Genomic DNA, 22,500 nt, shown 5'->3' with positions numbered 1-22,500 from the left:
CAAAATTTGATAACACAAATAAAATACGACCAATCACACTCCCTTCTATGTAGTAATTATATTGTTTGTTAAATGTAAATTGTACTGAAAAATTACAAGTTTTAACAGGTGTGTTAATGTGTAAATATTTAATATATACATTGACAAGTATAAAAATGTATTTTCTTCTACATGCTTCTCCATGTATTTCTCTAATTCTTTTTCTCTATCTTTTATCTTTTACTTGTTTTAGTCATTGGACTGTAGCCAGTTTGGAGCATTGCCTTGAAAGGTTTAGCTAAACAAAACTTATTTTTTTAAAGTCTGGTACTTATTGTACTGGTCTCTTTTGTTGAAATCACTAAGCTATGAGGACGTAAATAAACCAACAATGATCGTCAATTGGTGGTGATAGTAAGTTGGAGACAAACAGGCAAAAAAGACACACACATACATGCACTTGCACATACACATATGTGTGTGTGAGGAGCTTTTGCATAGTTTCTGCCAACCAAATTCACTCATAAATCATTGGCCAACCCAGGAGTATTATAAAAGACAATTATTCAAGGTTCCATACAGTGTTACTGATTCTGAAACTACATGGATGCTAAGCAAACTTCTTAATCCCACAGCCATGCCAACAATTTATTTGTTGCTATTGTTGTTTAACATCAGCTCAACTCAAACTCAGTAGATTTATGATCATAACATTCCACGCATGACTATACCCTCTAGGATTACATTATACACTGTGTCTTGCTTTTTATTTGATGATAGAATATGAACTGAAGGAACATGGTTGCTATTTTCAGCTGGTTGAGTGACTGCACAAATGTCGGCTTATGTTATTTATTGATAAGTTGTCTTGTTCTGTGAATTAGCTTAAATTAATGTATTTCTATATTGTTTGTGGTTGTTGCTCTTGTTGAACTCCAGACTAACTCTAATTGAGTAGAACTATGATCAAAAGTATTTCAACAATGACCAAACAATCTTTTTTCCACATGTCTATAAATCTATATTACTCAATTTGAGGATACTGAAGCTTGATGCAACCCTACAGCTTGATGGTTCCTTGTCAAACTGCCCTGCTTATGCCAGAATGGAAAGTAGACGTTAAATGATGATGATGATGATGTGTATTTCCTTATTTTTTGAAGACAATAGAGTGAGATTCAAGGGGATTTGGTTGCTAATTTTCCAAATCCAGTAATTATAGAGCATCTGCGTAGTGATTTTAATTGTTGGTGCAATGTTGCTTAAAGTTTACTAATAAATTTCCTTTCATTTTATGGAAAATATTCATCTTATTCAGTCAAGTTTACCATCTATTTAACATTCAAATATGTTATGTATGCAAAATATGAAGTGTATATACAGTGTCCCCTCTAGTTGCATTTTTAGGAATATATTTAAACTTGTACAAGTTTTATGATTTGCATCTGTCACATGAATATGTAAATTTGTATAGAGGTAAGAATCAGATTGAAACAAATCATTAGCATAATGACATAAGAAAATTTCAAAGATAAAAACATTAAATCAAAGGTTTCTACCATAACTAATGAAAGAGCAAAACTACAGATAAAATGTACAGACACAAAAGATATACAAAGTCTAACACAGCTTATATAATGGATGTGATTTTTCAACACAAATGTTATATAAAACGCGAAGTAACCACACCATAGACATGAATGAACTCAACACTAACTGCAAATTCTTAGAAATTAACACAGTATTTAAATCACACAACCAATTCGATAAAAGGTAAGAAGTTAAGTCCTTATGAACATAACTTGCTACACTGAGTAGAGTTACAAGAATAAACAGAGTAAATTAGATTAAATCTTAATTAGCACAGTTCTGAGATAACTTTAAGATTTATTTTCATGTTGAATAGCCAATTATCAACCAAGGAACTACAAACGACTAATAAAGAATAAGTTAATAAACCATAAGAAACCATAAATCAATACAACTAGTTTATAAGCAATATAATGCAGAAATGTGACAGCTCAAAGTAACTAAAAATGAACTAAATGAATTTATTTCATTAACTCACACATCACACCTTACTCCATTTATAGACGAATATAATCCCCAAGACCATTATAAAAACATGAAATCTTAACAAAAATTACCACACACTCACACATTGTCAGGAATTTGCAAAAATGTTTTTCTCTATTAAAGTAGTAAAGCATTTCACTAACATATGCAACTATAACATTAATATTGAGTTGAAAGTTACATACAATCATTCAAATGCATCGCCAATATCCATTTTCAGCACTACCCTAAAAGTGGTACTTAAAATCTACATTATCACAAAAAACCCCTTCATTTGTTGCTAATTCCAGCATATTCAGAGCAGTATTTCACCTGTGGTACCAAGTTTTCCCAAATTACTTTATGCCTGAAGATCAAAAGTATTTATCATTTGTGATGTCAAACTATGTATATATATACATATATATATATATATATATATATATATACATACTTATGCATACATATACATACATACATACATACATACATACATATATATATATATATATATATATACACATACATACATACATGAACTTTCCAGTGCCTCCAGTCTGACCTCTCCACTTCACACATCTTCCCTAACCAACCCCTCCCCTCCTTCAAACGAGCCCACAATCTACGAGACCTCTTGGTCCACAGCTTCTTCCCCAACTCAACCTCCCAGCCTGGCTCGTTCCCGTGCTCCCGCCCACGCTGCCACACTTGCCCTTACCTCTCCAACACCACCCTCCTCACCAGTACCCATCATCGACCTATCGTATCACAACACACCAGCACTGACCAATTTCGATCCCCACATTTTCACACCTACACATGCGCACGTCAAGATCACCAGCACTCTCTTGCACACGTACACCTTCGTTTTGGGATCACTAATACTTTGTTATATCCCCTTCTTCTTAACTCTCCTGTGTGATCCCTCCATCCGGCATTCACCATGATAGATCGCTAACCACTACACACATTTTTTTTCTCTCTTTATTTCTTTCTGTGTTCCTTTCTGTGGAAGAGCGTAGGCTCGCAACATTAAAGACTTTTTCAATTCCCAAGCATTATACTAATACATCTGTTTTTTTCTACACTACCTGTCTTCGTCTGTTGTTTATTTGTGAATTGTCCCTATATATATATATAGATATATATATATATATATATGACCGCAGCCACTTGGCTGAAACACATAAATAAATAAATAAAATATATATATATATATATATATATATATATATATATGTATATATATATATATACATACTTATACATATATATTTATATACATATATGTATAGGTATGAATATATACATATGTAAAAGGTCAATACTAATATAGAATTTACACTTTTATATGTAACCTATGCATAAACAAAATATGATACAACAGCCATTGTTTTAAATCATATACAAATGGGTATCAGCAACAAAATTTAATTTCTAGCCTTATAAATCATCCCATGTAAGAACACATACCATTACCAGTTTACATTATACTCAAGCACACACACACACACACACACACAGCCTAGTTATTAGAGTATTGAACTTACAATAGCTAGCTCATTGGTTTGATTCCCGGACCAGGCAACACATTGTATTTTTGAGCAAAACACTTTGTTTCACATTGTTCCAATTAACTCAACTGTAAATGATCGGGGGGAGGGGAGGGGATATTGGCCTGCTTGCCTACCCAGTGGGGTGGCATCATTCACATTGTGAAACACTTTGTGATCAGCGATGTATAACAACATCTGCTAGCCTAGTCGATACCATGATACTATGATATATATTTATATACAGTATACAATAGAGAATTCGCAATAAAATTCATATTAAAATGAACAGATACATTGCAATAGCATTCCATGATATATGAGAAATACAAATAAGCACTTATAAATAATGCTAACTATGGAAAATATCAATAAAAATTAAATAAAAATTCATATAACATGTACTATAGTTACTAAAAAAAGCCAGAGCCACTTATGATATTAATTCCTAAAATATTCTAGGTATAAAATATCATCTGAACTTATCTCTTTGCCAAAATACTATTACAATACTATTTTGTATGATATATGAAACATATCTGGTAGTTTTCTCTAAAAAGTATTGAAAATAACATAAAATTTATTTTTAAAAAAATCAGACATTTATTTCCCACATGACAGCAGCAAATGTCATAATGTGTTATATATTGGTGAAATTTACACAATTCTAAGCAGACTCTTAACAATTCAATTCGAGCAAAGACTACCTTATATTTTTATAAAGTTCTCAAACGCAAATTATGTATAGTTTGGAAAACTATATAACTATTTCACACAAAATCATAAATTATAAAAAATAGACAAAATATATTATAGTTGTAAAAATTGAATTCCAGTTCTTAAAAAATCTAACAGCTGAGAAATGAACTACAACTTACATGGAATAACAGTAAAACTATAACTAGATACAATACAAAATTATTTGACTTGTTACACATGACTTGTGCCTTTATAATTTTTACATGCACCTAGAAAATATGTGAATGCCATTTGAGTGATAGAGAAAAATAAAAATTTCCTATTTTTAAATCCAGAATATATGCACACATATATGTTCATGTGTGAGTGAACATATTTACACTCACAGTTAAATGTATTGCATTGAAAGTAAATTAACTGGACAAAATGCTGAAGCTTCAGTACCCCAATAAGAACTTCTATACAATAGTTTCTACAAGCACAATAGGGAAGGTCTGTAATAATACATTGTAAATATAAATGCCGCATACAGTTTGTATAAAACATAACATGTTGTATAACATATAAATAAAGATTGTTATCTGAAAGTGAAAATTCAAGTTTTTCAGAACATTAATAAATAGAGTTATGAAGGTTATGATACTCTATGATTTAATATATAAAAGTCAGAATGAAATTAAAACAATATCACATCAATAAAACAGGAAAAATTAAAATAGATAAATTCTTAATGAGACCCAGTTAAGTATAATTAATTTACATATGGTTCCCTGTGGCTGTTAATAACAAGGAGATTACCGTCCCCTCACAAAACAAGACAACATCCAAAATTTTAATTTGATATTAAGGAATGGAAGGAAGATGCATAGAGTTCATGTATTTAATTTTTTTACCTATTACAAAGCTCTTACAATTTTCATTTAGTGGTAATGGAATAGAACTATTTCATTCTTTTAAAAACATCTTCTGCATGACTTAATCTATAGCATATTAATTACAAAAAGAAACATTTCTTTAAAATTCAAGTTGAAATTAATTACAATCTGGGGAAATTCATTGAATATATTTTCTTTTGTTCTTCATAGAGCATAGGTAGTTTAGGAAGTGAAGGAAAGAGAGAACATTCTTAGTGCTTAGGTACAAAGTAATAGCTGCTTCCAGAGGGAACTTGCTATTGAGAAAGTTCAGTTGTTCAAGAAAATTTAGTCACAATAATCTTGAAAATTATAAAATATTTGGAACTTTGTACCAAATCTTTCTCTCTCATTGCTTAAAAGTTCATCATATGCTCTCAATTTCTCCCCTTTAATATCTTTAATGTCTCAAAATAACAGATTCTGTATTTGTCTGTGTCTTACATTAGCTATCCTTATATCACTTCCTTTTGTTATTTGCCTTCTATACTCCCTCCCTTTTTATTGTTGTCTTCTACATAGGTCTATTGAATTAATTTGGTGATGAGCACTAGCATCTGCCGAGTTAAATGAGTAAAAGAAATCATGGTATATATTTATTAATGTACTTGCATATAGATATACACATAAAAATATGCAATAAACATTTTCATGATTTTCTGTATAAAATCATAAACACACGTACACCCACACACACACACACACATTCCCTGCTTCCATCTCTTAAATTCTATACAATAATGAGTTGGGATCTACTTACAAAATAACTTTGGCTCTATCTATGATATTACTCTTTCAAGCTTCTTAACAGGAAATAATATCTATTGTATGATTTAAGAGAATACTTTTAAAATGATCTCTAAATTTTAAGAGATTTACATTAGGTAATTATATAAATGATACTAAATATCTCTGGTATCATCTGTTATCTAGCTACATTGAAGTATATTAAAGGATTAAACACACAGAGCATTATGCTAGTTAGCTCTTTGACCAGTTAATTACACTGCATTTCTTATCTGGTTATTTAAATCTATTCTCTGAATCAATCTTTTATTGCTTTTCACAGGAAATTAAGAAACAAATTTTGCATTAGAAACCCTTGATTCTAAGATAATTCTAAGATCAATAATAATACCATTGCCTATATAATTGTTAACTTGCCTTGTGGTTGTGGTTGTGTATGTATATGTGTATGTGTATGCACGATAAGTATGCACGATAAGATATTGGAGAAATAGTACATGTTTTGAGACTTAAAATCCATTACAAACATAATGACTTGCCTTCATTCACATAGTTGTTTGGAATAAGTGGGTTGATTTTTTAGGAGTGTTACCTGTACATTATATTGAAAGAAACTGGAGAAGTAATTTAACTTAGTTCATTTAATGCTAATGAGTCCAGTGGTAAGAACTTTTATAAAATTGGATTGTTATAGACAATACACACACACATGATATATATATATATATATATATATATATATATATATATACGTAAGCTCGCAAGGAATGAAGCCAGTATGCTCCGTTGGATGTGTAATGTCAATGTGAATACCCGTCAGAGTGTAAGTATCTTGAGAGAAAAGCTGAACATTAGAAGCATCAGTTGTGGCGTGCAAGAGAGACGATTGCGCTGGTATGGACATGTGGTGAGAATGGAGGAGGATAGCTGCGTGAAAAAGTGCCACACCCTAACAGTTGAGGGAACCCGTGGAAGAGGTAGGCCCAGGAAGACCTGGGCTGAGGTGGTGAGGCAAGACCTTCGTACATTGGGCCTCACCGAGGCGATGACTACGGACCGAGACCTTTGGAAATGGGCTGTGCGTGAGAAGACCCGGCAAGCCAAGTAAGATCGTTGCCAGTGCCCCTGGACTGGTTCTTGTGCGGTTGGCACATGAGATGCACCATTTTGAGCGTGGCCGTTGCCAGTACCGCCTGACTGGCTCCTGTAGGATTTTCGAGCGAGATCGTTGCCAGTGCCCCTGGACTGGCTCGTGCGGGTGGCACATAAAAGACACCATTTCGAGCGTGGCCGTTTTCGTGCGGGTGACACGTAAAAGCACCCACTACACTCTCTGAGTGGTTGGCGTTAGGAAGGGCATCCAGCTGTAGAAACTCTGCCAAATCAGACTGGAGCCTGGTGTTGCCATCCGGTTTCACCAGTCCTCAGTCAAATCGTCCAACCCATGCTAGCATGGAAAGCGGACGTTAAACGATGATGATGATGATGATGATGATATATATATATATATATATATATATATATATCAAAATGTACACATTAAGACAGACACATTATCATCCGTCATCATTTAACATCCGTTGTCATGCTGGAATGGACACAGCAACAAATATTTATAAATTAACAGAATAGAACATTTTTGAAATGATGAACAATGTTATTATTTAGTCAAAGCTGGCTTATGATAAAAAGTTTTCAAAGTATGGCTATACCACCATTTATTTTTCAGGCAGAGTATCTCCCAAATACATTTCCCATGTCCCTCCTTTTTTAAAAGAGGGTAGTATGTGGCTGAGGGGTAATTTCGCTATTATTTCTAACAGGCTCAGTGACCATGTAAAGGATACGTCAATGGCACATGAAATGAACATGTATTTAAGATGGTATTTCAAATAGGTTATTAAAACAAATTTAAGGTAAGTATATTTAGATATTAACTACTGGAAATGCCACAGGAAAGAATCACAAAACAGATTTTTCAAGTTGAGCCAACTAGCAAAGGAACCTATGGGTAGATCATAAGAAAGATGGTTGCATAATATCCATAGTCTCAGTTGGTCATGTTTGGGAAACAGGTAGGAAACTTTAAAGACAGATGCTTCTGATTGGATCCTATGGAGAGGTGCCTGAGAACTCTACTCCCATGACCTTCCCAGGATCAGTGATTGGTGAAAATGGATGGATGGAACAACTAAGTAAATAATTTCATGACTGCATTCAATTTTCTGTATCAGCTTATAAATTCTAATTTTGTAATTTCCAAATATGTTGAAGTAGAATTACTTTGTTAACTGAAGATATTGCTATTCATCTATTTCGATAACGACAATAATTTTATGTTTTTTATATAATGCTATTTTATGATGCAGATGATGATTATGATAAACATTTTCATTGCTGAGATTCTGTTCTTTCATCCAGTCAGAAGCTGGTGCCAGTATTCTCAGTAGCAACACAGGGTAGTAAAGGCAAATTATTGTTATTACACACTCCATTATTAGTAGCAAAGAAATCCTGGCAAACAGAGCAGAATTATTTTACAGCTTTTAATTTATGATGCTTTTTCAAAGGGCATGAGAGGAGGAGTGACTTACAACAGTTAACTTTGGAGATGACAATAGAGTCAACAACATTATTAGTCTGATACTGTGAAAGAAATATTCTGTTTCTTAAAAAAGACAAAACAGAATAAACAAATATCACTTCTGGCATACATGAATGATTGATCAACTGATTGATATGCTGGCTAAAGGCCATGTATTTATGTAATATAACACTTATGGGCTATATGAAAGTCTCTACCACAAAGATAGATATTCCAATAATAGATTCAGTATGATCCCAAGAGGAAAACAACAAAATTATAACAAATTTTGTCAGATTTAGTTGGAGACAGCAATTATATTTCCATTTATTGATAACTTTAATAATGACTGGAAAATTTCTATTGAATTTTATGCAGATGTGAAGATGTGGAATGTATCAGTGACTTGATAGCTGTCAGTGTTAATGTGCAAATTGAAACACAAATATTAATGTTATAGAATGTAATGGAAAAAATGAGTATCAAAGAGGATTGGCTCCCAATGCTAAACCTTAATGTACACCATGCAATATAGTTAGTGTTTGTGATGTGGTCTCATTTAATAACAATTTGAGTGACATTTTAGATAAAAGGTGATTAATTCTGATAGTAAATTAGTCAGCCATTCAAAAGAGTCTCACAATCAACTGAATTGTAATCAACATAGTAGATTGATACATTGTTGTTGCTGTGCTAGTCCTGATCAAGCAGGCACAAGACCAAGGGCTTTCCAGCTATGTCCCATCATAGATAGATGTAATGTATCTATGACTGCGTTATCTAATATGTCCTTCTTTTTTAAGGCAAAAAGGAATTATTTGAGGGTGAATTGGTTGACATTTCTAGTTGGTCAAGTGTCTACAGAGAAGCTCCATCATTGGGTCATGTAGATTGATATTGTAGCATATTTAGATGTCTTTACAGCATATTTACAGCATATTTAGATTTCTTTTAAGCTATTGCTTAACTCCAGATTAACTTAACTTGGCTGAGAAGCCATGATAGGGCATTGCACAACTTGGGTCACATTATTGAATGTTTTGAAGACTCTGGCAGTGAAATTTGATATAGATTTGGCTGCTAGTTCAAGTAGTTCAACTAGCTACATATAGGTTCTGTTACAAAACTTGTTGTGTAGCAATGACTTTCTTAAAGGTTATTCTTCATAATCATTTTTATAAACATTGGCATATAATGTTAGTGAGACAACCTTATTAATGCATTGAATAATCAGACTGAGGATCTGTTATTCTAAATTCTTTTTTGATTTGATGGTTTGCAGCCTTTACAATCAGCCAATATATAAAAAAGATTCATAGTAGCTAAAATTTCACAAATGTGTTTTATAATTTAGTAAATTATATTAATTATAGGAGTTTGTGGCCCCCACTAATAAGTCAGTTTTAGTAAATAAATCCATAATTCCAACAAAACAAGCAGTATAGCAGACATTAAAATTTTGAAAAGAGGTGAATGAAATTTACATAGGAGTTAGTAAATAACATTTTTTACTAACATGAAGACAACTTTCTTTTAACTTTTATGAAGCATTTGGCTCAAATGAAAACAAAAAGTTAGCACAATATGAATGCCAATAACGTTAATTTCAATAAATTTGGTCATAGCTGCCTAATTTCTGACAGAAAGCTGGTACAAAGAGTTAATGGTGACGAACACTCATGGTGAAAGTAGAGAAAAAATAACTTGCGAGGTATGAAAACGTTAAATCACAAAGATGAGATGGTGGAAATTGAAGATAGGTAGAAAGATTCAGCATTATTAATCTATCCAAACAATCATCAACAACGATGAAAATGATAGCATAATAATAATTACACAGAAAGATTGAACCTTTTTATATAAGTGATAACTGATAAAACTTTTATATTAATTAAAACAATAACTTGTTCGATATGCAGCAGATGTTTCTCCATGATATTGTTAACCTATTTGTTAATATCAAAACCAACTTCCACATTGATCCACCATTGCTATAGTGGTTCATAATCGATGACTGTTTCTCTATAATAGACATATTTTGAGACATTTGAAGAACAGAATATTTCAAGGCAAAATGTAAACTAGGAATGCTTCTGATCAACTGAAAGAACTTTTGATAATTGGTGCTTACTTCTCACTTCATAGAATGAGATGGATCAGACATATAAGTATCATTCAGGATAGGATGCCTGTCTACCAAGGGAAAAAGAAATCCTAGATATAAGAGGTACACAATTTTGACAGCTAGGTGAAGTGAGGCAATTTAGAATAAGACAATGTTTTGCTTGCATATAGTAAATTTGAATCTATAACCTATGAGTAACTAGTTCAATATTTTCTTCATTCAGCTTTTCTGCTGCAACAATATTTCTATATTGCAGTATTCATTGTAATTTTGCAGTATTCATTGTAATATCAAATTTACATGATCTAATGTAATCACTTTATTCCAAAGATTCATTCAACTACCTCATACTTTCATATAGTACTTTAAAAGTTGCATTGCATCATTCATGACCATAAAAATAAAATGTTTGACTCATTAGTTTGTTTCATATTGCAACTTTCAAAGCTGTTTAATTGTTTGTCTTATTTGTTAGAAATATCACATCTCTAGTACAAGACATCTTCATATGTGGTTATAGTTTATTTCACAAAGCAAATTCCAAAGTTCTTCAATTGTTTCTTGTGTTTATTAAAAATTGTAATACTCAGCTCTACCTTTTAATACAAAACAAAATAATATCCTAGCTAGTGACTTTTGGTCATTTTTTTTCACTCTCTAGTCAGAATAAAGTCAATACAACTCTTAATTCACATGATTTGCTTTAGTGGTTTTCTGAATTGGTGTCAAGAACATTTCTTTTGTTATGGATATAACTTATCGGTTTGTTATAGAACCACCTTGACATCTACACATATACATACTGGAATATCTATTTGTGATTATGATTTTTATTTAATTTACACTTGTGTAACTTTTCACTGTTTCCTTGAGTTTTAGGTTTTTTGCTGGTCTAACTTGGTATGTATGAAGTGTATGAAATTATTGTAGTCAACACTGTATACCAATAACCTAAGCAATATTATTCTATTTGCAATTACTTCTATCTATTTCTCTGTTGCTACTAAATCTTCACATCTTCTTCATTATTATATTTATATGCCTTAGAACAGGAGATGGAATCATTTATTTATCAGGCTAAATGTTTTATAATAACTGATTTTATATCTGTGTTTGAAGTTCAAATTTTGCTCAGTTTTGATTCTGTCACTCATCTACCCAGATTTTATAAAATACTAGACAACCCATGACCCGTTGGGTCACCAATAATTCAAGGTACTGGGAAAGTCTGAGATTCTCAGCAACGGAGTTTTGTTTCATGGTCTTTTTTATTCTTTCCAGGTTATTTTGCATGCTCTCAACGAATGTGACATCGAAATCACATGTAAATGGCTCCTTCCCCCAGAAAAGGAAAGATTTGGCTGTTATTTCTTGTACGGCTTGCTACCACATAACAAGTATTTCGGATCCTTTATCGCAAATAGCTGTTACGTGATAGCAGAGCCTGCTTGAAAAAGCAGTCAAATCTTTGGAGGTGAGATACGTTGAATGCACTTGAAAGAAACCTATGGAAAAAACTATTTCACACCAAGGTTACGAACAGGTCTTTTACAAAATATTTACTGTATTTTTAAAGTAATTTTCACTTACAAATATTTTGTCTAATGGAAAGGTTAGAGTTTCTTCCCTTCTAAGGTTAAGTTATTTTTGGAGTATTTTCCCATTATGCATTGTTTTGGGTATTCATACCCCTAAAACTCCAAGTATCTTAATAACTACTAGTTCGATTTACATGAGACTTGTTTTATTCTGTTTATATTCACATTTCAGGTTTTAGATCAATGTGAAAGGTCAATATCCATTCTTCAAAATATCTATTTAAAGTAATTTATTCAAATGCTTCTTGCTATTGTACATCTGCATTTCAGCTCTTGCACATTGACAACAGTTACAAGTATTCTAGCATTCACAATAATCTGAGTTGCAATGCTTCCTTTTTACTCCTCCTATATAATATTCCTGGTACTGGTGCCACAAAAAAAGCCCCCCCCCCCGTACAGTCTGTAAAGGTGTTGGCTTTAGAAAGGCCATCCAACTGTAGAAATCATGCTAAAGCAGACAGAACAGCATGGCACAGTCTTCTTGCCAACTCCTGTCAAGCTGTACAATGCATTCTGGCATGGAAGGCAAAAGTGTTGGATCATTGGACAAAATGCCTTGTGATATTGGTTCTGGGTTTTACACTCTGAGTTACAATCCTGCCTGGGTCAAATTTGGTTTTTGTCCTTCCAGAGTCAAATAAACTATCAGCTGAGGGGTGTGGACTGATATAATTGTTTGAGCACTGGACAAAATGCTCTTTGCATTCTGAGTCCCCAGACAGGTATGGTGAAGTTGTCCTTACTTTAGCTATACTCATCCTAGAAATGATTTTTATAGTGAAACATTCTGTAAAGGTTATCTAGACTTTCCTAGAAGGCACCAATTTTAAAGGCAAAGTTGAAACATTGTTTTCTGTTATTTAGTCTCTAGTCATCCTGGATCATCCTATCTTTTTGTAGATCAGGGACCACATTACTTGATAAGTCCTTGTTTTTTAAATGATATCAAGGTATGATTTGTTTCATGTTTGCCTGCTATCACTGGCTGATTGATCATCTAAACAGAGGTGTCTGGTTGATTCATTTTCTAAACATTTCCTCTCTATCAATGTAAATTTCATATTAACAGAGTCATTGCAATGTTTAAAAACAGTTCTAAACCCTTTCCTCAATATATTTTAAAACACTTTAAACTGCATTAGATTACTTTCAGTAATTTTGATAAAGCTAATCACACATCTCATCATATGTTACCTCTAAGTATATCTAAGTATAATATCATATGTCTTATAACAAAAGTTTTTGGTAGAAGTTTTGATACTTAATTTTTGTATAGTAATGGATGCACTTCTCTACACTATAATGAACCAGAGTTGTCAGTGGCTGTCTTTCAAAAGTTTCAGGCAAATTGAAATACATATGTCTTGTCTCCTTATTACTTTTTACAATCTACTGAACAATTCATTTCAAAACCTATTTTGAATAGCAATGTATGTAATTGTTATATTCAGAACATAAATTTAAATCACACAAAATCATATCAACTGATGAGAACTAGCAGCTAAATGATATACTTTGGAGAATTTTCAACATATAGTGCTCCAAAATATTGGTGGTATCAACATAGGGTGTTCTATTCTGTCTTTGCTTCAAGATATATTGCATGCTACTTGACAGGTAACTTTCCTTTGAGATCAAATATTTGTAGGACCATATTATCTTGGCTTGCACAACCAAGAGATCTAGTCCCAAGACATTCTACATTACTTTCAAAATAGGAAAAAATCAAACACAGTGACAAACATAAAATCAATGTATTGAAATAGAAAGGTTCTTAGACTGACTTAGCACTATACTACAAATAAGTATAAAAAACAGGAAAAAATTCCTAGAAAATTAACAGATTCAGATGAGCACAACTTTCTGCAGGATAAGTCAAAGTAAAAATAAAATCTAAAAGCATGAATGGATCTTGTGAAGAGATGACAGCATCATGGAAAACCTGTGAAACAAGTATGCTTGAAGAATATTTTGGGTGCATATATTATAATGGAATGAACTAGAATTACTTCTTGTTACAAGGTTTTATGTGTTGCTATGTATGTCAGATGAAAAGAAGTGTCACAATGGTTGAGACCAGTGAACATATGATGGCATAGAAAAACAAATATAAAATGAGAAAGATGTTGAGTATATATATATATATATATATATATATATATATTTATAAAGGCATGATGGTCTCCCTAATTTTGGTGTTTTGATAAAAGGCATCTAGTACACTCTTTAAAATGGTTGGTATTAAAAAGGGTATCAAGCTGTAGAAATTAATGGGAATGGATGCACGAGATGTTCTCTGACCTGCCTAAGAGGATAGTAACTCTGAATGAGAAATGACTCTGAGTGTAACAACTCATCTAACCTATACCAGCAAAGGAAGTGCACTTGAAAATGACGATGATATATTATCGGCAAATAATACTACAAACAAAAGTAAGAATACTCAATATATCTTGTAGATAAAAGATGCTGAGTTAGCCTTCAAGGGAGAAACTTGAAGTGAAAGAAAAACAATCACCTCCACCAATAATGTGTATGTGTGTATACATATGTGTCTATGTGTATGTTGCCTTTAATGATGGTCAAGGGAAAAATATTGTTTTGAAGAATTTATAATTTGTTATGATTTGTAACTGAGAATTTCAGTTTAATCTGTAATTTTTGTAAGCTAAATCCATGTTTTCCATATTTTAGTGAAATGATAAATTGGTCTGCTAGTGTTTACTTGTTTCTGTGCTTCATTAATATACATTGTATTTTGTGAATGGCATTAACAAGTTGAATGTGGTGTCTAGAATGTTAGTGTTTAATATCTGATGGCTTTATTGAGCTTCACATATAACAGTTTTCAAACTAGATTCTGAAGAACTGTTAATTTTTACAAGAACTTGATAAGATTCCCTATGGGATTGAGCAGAAGACTACTGGAGAGAAATAGCATATAACCTTATTCATTTAATAGCACTCATTAAGCTAATTCAGTGGTGATACTAAATATTAAGCGTATGTTATAGTCTAGATCCTTAAATACGATGCAATTTATGAAACCCTGGCACGGGTAAATTTCTGTTGATAAATGATATATTAGCCAAATTTCCTGAAAATAGGGCAAGTCATGAAATCATGTCTTTTGTGTTATGCTTTGTCGATGTGTATGTATGTGTGCGTATATATGTGTAGTATTTAAATATGCACTATCTATAATCATCCCATCTTTAGTATAGACCTACTTTAGAATGTTAAAAGAAACCAGCCATCATTGTAAAGATAATAGGGAGTGTTAGTAGTGGATTTGACAGCTACATCTATTCAAGTCTAAAAGACTACATAGATTTGTTACTAACTCTTATATATACTGCTTCTAAAGGTTTAATAAGGTTAATATCCAAATTATAATTTAGAGTTTTGGTTTTTATTACAAAATAAATTACTATGAGATAAACTGTGGCAAAAGAGTAATAAAAATATGTTTTCCTTTTGTTGCTTACTCCTTAATATAACCCAAGTGGTTTAGCTTGTCTATTATATGCAATGATGTAGAAAAAAATTCAAATATTACTGATTTTTTGAGAATATAATTAATTAGGGTTTAGGAATATGTTGCAGCTGTTTTACATAATTGAAGTAGTTAGTAAAAAAAGCTTATTTTACTTTATATAAAAATACATATCAGGCTGTGTCATAATTTGACTATATTTCATTTATCTACACGAAACATCATTATATATATGACAATGATGATGATAAGGAAAAAAGAGAAGAGAGATGGGAAGAGAATTATAGTGTATGACTGAACAGCTGAAGCAAGACACAATGAGGAAACAGAGCAAAAGAAATAAAAAGAAGAAAAAATAATGAAAGTTAATGCTATTATAGAACTATAAATAACACACGCACAAAAACATACATGTGCCTACATGCACATATGTACATAAATAAAAGCACACTCATCAAAGTGGATAGAATAAGCTACCAGCAACAGAAGTCAACTGTTCACGTTCTATTAATGGCACTGTGTTTTGATAACTGAGGCCACATTATTTAGCATTGAAATGGCTCAGTTCACTCATCTGGGAACTGGTATAACAGAAGGAACAAGTAACTGCTATGAACAGCAGGAGCATTGTAAAATGGATAAATGTCTCATTATATCGTAGACTCCTGTGGGTCTCGAGAAACAACTCCAATACTTATCCCCAGACCAAAGTTCTCTGATCGTTTTAATCTCTCTTGCCATTGGATTCATCGTTCACAGACACTCGCTACCAAACTGACAACATATCAGGGACTGATCGGTTCTCAAGTGATACAACATCTTTTGTTGCTTTCATTATTTTAATCAAAACATGTGAACACTTTGTTTTAATATTCTGAGTTCTGTAAGTTACCTCACCATGTCCCTCTGAATAGGTAACATTAGGTACATGTGTGTTGTGTTGTGTGTATATATGAGAGATATGTGTGAATACATATATGATGTTTATATACATGCACAAACGTGGATACTCACTCCCACAAATGCGCACACACAAATACATATACACAGATATACAAACACATACAGACAAACAAGCACACACACACACACAAAACATTTAAACAAGAAGTGATTTTAAAGATGAAATTATTTTCCACCTTCCATGGTATTTGAAACTGCATACTAACTTTTCAAAGATATGGTTTTCAAATAAGGAATTTTAATAGCTATGAGTGAGAAATCACATGTATGTTATTTGTATGTGTGCATATGTGTGTGTGTGTGAGTGATAGAGAGAGAGGGAGGGAGGGAAGGAGAGAGAATTATTGTTGAGCAGAGAGAGGAAGAGGAGAACTGAAGAAAGATACAGAGAAAAATTGAAAATGAAAGAAAAAGAAAAACAGTGCTTGATATTACATAAACTGGCAACATTTCTGTTGTATGCCACCATAACACCACTACACTGCTACAACTTTATTACTATTTTCAGTCTTTCAACATCTCTTTTCTTGAATCGTCCCTGGTTTACCCAAGCAGTCTTGGTTCCTGAGATTTTTCTTTTGTGCACTATTGTGGCCTGATTTTGGGGTTGTGAGTAAATTTGTAAAAAAATTTGGTGAGAAATGGTTATGTTGTTTCAAGTCAAACAAACATCATCATTGATATATGTATATATGTATCACTCACTTTCTCTCTCCTTTTCTCCTCCCGCTCTCTGTGTCTCTCTCATATATATATATATGTATGTATTTACTTTGCTCTTTTATAGCTCGACATGATTCAAGCCCATTAAGAAGCTAGTAGAAAAGCAATCAAATATCTCCTTTAAATCACACTCCAAGACATTGAAAATATGTATATATTAAATAATGTAATCATAAATTCCCTGTATATGTAGAAAATAGTTGATCATGCCTAAGATGCCTTTTGTCTTAGATTTGCTCAATCAAGTTTGACCTGACCCTAAACATCAACTGTGGAATGTTTCGTTACACTAAATGTAAGCTCTATTTTCCCTTTTGCCATCCTTCCCGAGACACAGGAATACATTTTTCATGGATATTAATTAAATAAATCAATATTTTTAATATTGTTATTTTTCAGGATGGTCATTTTTTTCTTTTCTTTTGCCAAATAAACACATGCACTATATATTTGTTCTTCACTCATTTATTATTGTTTTTATTTTACCTTATGTCCATTGTCTAGAAACCTTTAGTCATACCTATATGACCTCTTCAGTAATTCGTCCATCCATGTGTTTCCTCTTGTTCTGTTTAGTCCATTCTGTCTCTCTATGACTAAACAGAACAGGAAGAAACATATGGATGGAAGAGTCACTCAAGATGTCACCAATGTGTGATGAAAGATTTTCAGACAATGGACATAAGCTAAAATAAGAACAATAATAAATGAGTGAAGAACGAATATATAGTGCGTGTGTTTATTTGGCAAGAAATAAGAATGACCATCCTGAAATAAAACAATAACAGTTTCAACACATTATTTCACATCAGGAATCTTGCAAAGCAAATTCATAAATGTAATATTTCTAATTGTTCATATTTCATTGAAAATAGATTAGTTTACTAATTTCAAAAGTCTTTTTCTATTGAGAAACTACCTAATAATCATAGTTATTTGGTTGGTTGAACGAATGGAGACAAGATTAAGATGACATAACTAAAAAATAATAAAAAAAGATAAATAGAAATATTGTAAATGAAATAAGGTAAAAATATTTATGATGAATAAATATTTACAATATTTAAAAATGATAAATACAAATATTTATTGTAAAATATATTTAATATGAGCAATTAATTAAGGTTTGTAGTAATAAAGAAATGAAATAAAATGGAGGAAATATACTGCTATTTGTAAGATAACAGTAATTCTTTTCCTCTGAAGTATGCATTCCGTTATGTTTATATCAAATATAGATAGGCTTATATACATTTTTTGACATTTATCTATCCTTTCTTAGATATTTTACGCATAATTAAATTACATTTTTAAAAAATATATAAGCAAAATTCTATATCTGTTACTTTCAGAAAATATTGAACCAAATTATTCTGATGTTTTAATGTCAGTTTCATTGCAGCTGTAGCTAAGATCCTTTTTAAACATTTATCGTCCAATCAGTTTAATGTGTTGTCACTTACTGAATTTTGTTACATTCATTTGTGGGTTTGGAGAAACTAATTTTATGAATCTTATACTACAGAAACACAATGAGAAAGAAAGATGAGAGAGAGAGAGAACAAGAGTGAGAGAGAGAAAGAGAGAGGAAAGAGAATAAGGAAGTTAGGAACCAATGAGATACTTCTCACCTTGTCACATACAGACTAATGATATTAAATATATCTCATGAAATGTTCCACTTTGCTATGTAAAATATAATTTATTGTGCAATAGTACACAAACACTCAATATGCAAATCTGAAATTTGAAGCTAAATGTTTCTAAATTGAGTTCTATGCTTAAAAATAAATGCATATCTTAAAAAACAATTATATATATAATATTATTGAAAGTATTATATGTGAGAGTTAAAAAATTCTTGAAATTATAAAACACCTGATGCGCTCCATAAAACTAAGATTTTCTAAAGTGTAGATTTATTAATTTGAAATACTACACTTAATACCTAGCATGAGATAAATATCCTAACTATATTTGAAGTGAAAGCTAATTTCCATATTTTAAATATATTTTTATAGAATTTTCAAAGATATAAAATTTTTAAGAAAAATTAAAGTTTTTATAAGAATCATTTTATTTGTCAGTGAAAACCAACAATTAAAAAATTCATTTAGTATATTATTTAATCATAGACAATTTAATTAAAGTTCTACAAATAGAATGAAGAAAGATCTCTTTTCCTCAATGATAAAACAGAAGATAAGCCAAACTTAGATTAAAAGAAAAGTAACTGAGTATTGCTTACACATTCCTCAGGCAGCTAAATAAATCTACAGGAATATAATCTATGTCAGCTTAGTGACGATAACATTTAATTTGAAGATGATTCAATACAAATCTGAAAATATGCCTAATAATTTGCCATTATGATTAAGTTGTAACATTTTTCTTGCATACTTTTTAGTAAGCAATTATCAATGGAGAATTGGAATTCTTTAGCAAATTGTTTATATGAAATCAGGAATAAATTCGTGAAATGAACAAAGACACAATGTTCTAATATAATATTCAACAGAGTTTCTCCCCAACCGATATATATATATATATATACAAATATATATATGTAAAGAAAAATGAAGAAATTTATGCAGCTTTTCGTTTGCGCATATTTATCATATATTTATCATATATTCATTTTATATTTGTTAAGATGTATTTCTCACCTGAAAGATTTGGAATTACAAAATAATATTTAGTTGTTCTTAGTTTCCTTTCCAACTTTTTAACTAAAAAAAACAAAACATTTTTTCTTGAAAATGTCTATTGGATTAAAGTAAGCATTCATAAATCAACAAAGCCATTTTATGACTGATATTAAGTAGATTCCAAATTGAATGTACTAATGAATCAAAGAGGCCAGAATTTTAAATTTATTTATGAAATCTTAAAACGTTAATATTTAACTATATTTTACTTAAGTGAACAAATTTCTTACCTGTAAAACAAAATATTAAAAAAAAAAAAAAAAATTAAATTACATGTTCTATAATATCATACAAGCAGCTGAGTGAAATAGTGAAGAAATTCTCTTTCAAAGTTTGAATTACTTGTGAACCATATTTACTACAGTAAACTTTATTCACTACATATGAATAAAAGAAAATAACTTAGTCAGCTTGCTTTTCTATTTATAGAATTCTCTTTACAGCTCTATGATTTATTAAGGTATCTATGCAGTACAGGATTTTAAGACATATCTTTATAAACACCCCAACTAAAAGAGAGTTAGCACATGAATTTAACAAAATGAAAAATTCCATTTTAGGATTCCATTGAAGAGATTTAATTTAGTCACTTGCAATCACAATTGTTGACATAATTTAAAGCCTATTGAACTCATCTGGATTGAGATAAACATTTGAATGAAAAATTAGAAATAATAAAAATAGTCCTTTAAAATAAGGTTTTTTTAATATCTATCAAGTCTTTATATTTAAACATTTAAACGCATTTACATTCTAAATATGAATTTTTGGTTTCAGTCTTGAGAAACCATGAAATATCAGTTATTGCATCTGATGAATTCAATATATAGTTCAATATCAACATAGATTCAATACAAATACTACAAGAGTTTCAACATTTCTGTTAAATATTTTGTTGATCTTGAAGCTTTACATAAATGATGGAAATATGATGTAGCTACTGATTTAATAAATTATTATATCTATTTGCCATTGTACAACTTACACAGTGTTTAATTATTCATTTTTTTGGTAGAAGTTGAATTTCTATGTATATCTGCATGTACATAATCACACGCATATGGAAAAAGATATATATATATATATATTTATATGTATATAATTACACATGAATAATATGTATAAATTTATATACATATGCACACACATATATATTTACATATAATATTCAAATACAAGTATACATTAGGGCTATGCGTTATCATACAATTTTATACAATACAAGTTATAAGTGAAAAAGAAAGTTTACAAAATCCCAAAATTATCATAACACATGAATAAGTGTTAGATCTGATAGAAAAGGCGTTTACCACAACGAAATTAACCAACACCAGCAAAAACTAAACTGTAAATAATTGAAATATTGTTTGAATTTTGTATGATGATATTCTTCATGCTGTATTAATTCACTTGAAAATATTCAGTTCATGTGAATGTAAATTGATAACAGAATATGTTAACAAGTCTACATTTTGCTACCAGAAAAACAAAAAAAAACTAAAAAATAGATAAGTACAGAACACTTGTTTCTAATATATCTTTATTAGGTTAACTCTGTGCTTAACTATTAATCTTATGTTATACTTTCATGTAATGAGAACATTTTAATATATATTCCATTTGTTTATTTAATATAAAATAGACCAAACATCAATATATTCTAATATTCTGATAGTCTTGTTCATACTATAGAACAATATCTATTTTTAATTTTAAATAACCTACCTATACACTCTACATTACAAAAACCATATATTAAAATGTATCCATATAATTCTACTTCAAAATATTTAAGAAAGCACTTGTTATTGATTGTTAGTAAGATATTTTCTTTACTGAGAAAAGAAAAATAGGATTTCACAAACTTCATTGAAATTTTGTTTTATCATTCTAAATTATGACTATGAAAATTGATTATCTTTAATAATATAGGCAGTTTGAAGAAAATTATTTCCTGATAATATAAGTTAGAATGTTATCATTCCTTTGCTTTCAGACATATCTGGCTCATTCACATTTCTCACTATACTTGTTAAATAGGCTTCCTTACATATTAGTCATTATTGAAATTTTGACAACAATGACTCAAAATGAATGTTAAGTTAACACATAGAACTAAGAATTGTCTGCAAGAAAACATTTCAATTATATGCAGATACCTTAATTTGTAAAGTTTTTGAATTGTACTTGAAACAAGACACTGATTAGATCTTGGATGATAAGATTGAAGTTAAGCAGCAGGTAAAACTGTGACCTCTGTAATATTACATATGTGGAAATGTGAGTACACAAGCAAGAGAATACCTGACTCAATCAGACAGTAAAATTTGCTTTTATTCAGAACATTATATTT

At 30.8% G+C, this 22,500-nt stretch overlaps 1 protein-coding gene across 50 annotated transcripts in view; it reads right to left on the bottom strand.

Moving 5' to 3' along the window:
• Positions 1-22,500, bottom strand: part of LOC106868360 (agrin) — a 762,720-nt gene that overhangs the window by 170,988 nt on the left and 569,232 nt on the right. For 7 of the 50 annotated variants that reach the window (XM_089354042.1, XM_089354044.1, XM_089354047.1 and 4 more), the window contains exon 8: positions 20,106-20,168. The exons of the other annotated variants lie outside the window; for them this stretch is intronic. In XM_089354042.1, coding sequence (XP_089210168.1) covers positions 20,106-20,168 — 63 coding nt within the window. The remainder of the gene's footprint in view (positions 1-20,105; positions 20,169-22,500) is intronic. 50 annotated transcript variants of the gene reach the window in all.

The sequence above is a fragment of the Octopus bimaculoides genome, chromosome 6 (assembly GCF_046866305.1).
Source record: "Octopus bimaculoides isolate indiv1 chromosome 6, ASM4686630v1, whole genome shotgun sequence".
Classification (NCBI taxonomy): Eukaryota; Metazoa; Mollusca; class Cephalopoda; order Octopoda; family Octopodidae; genus Octopus; species Octopus bimaculoides.
Note: the sequence above shows the minus strand (reverse complement) of the source record. Positions and strands in the feature narration are given on the sequence as shown.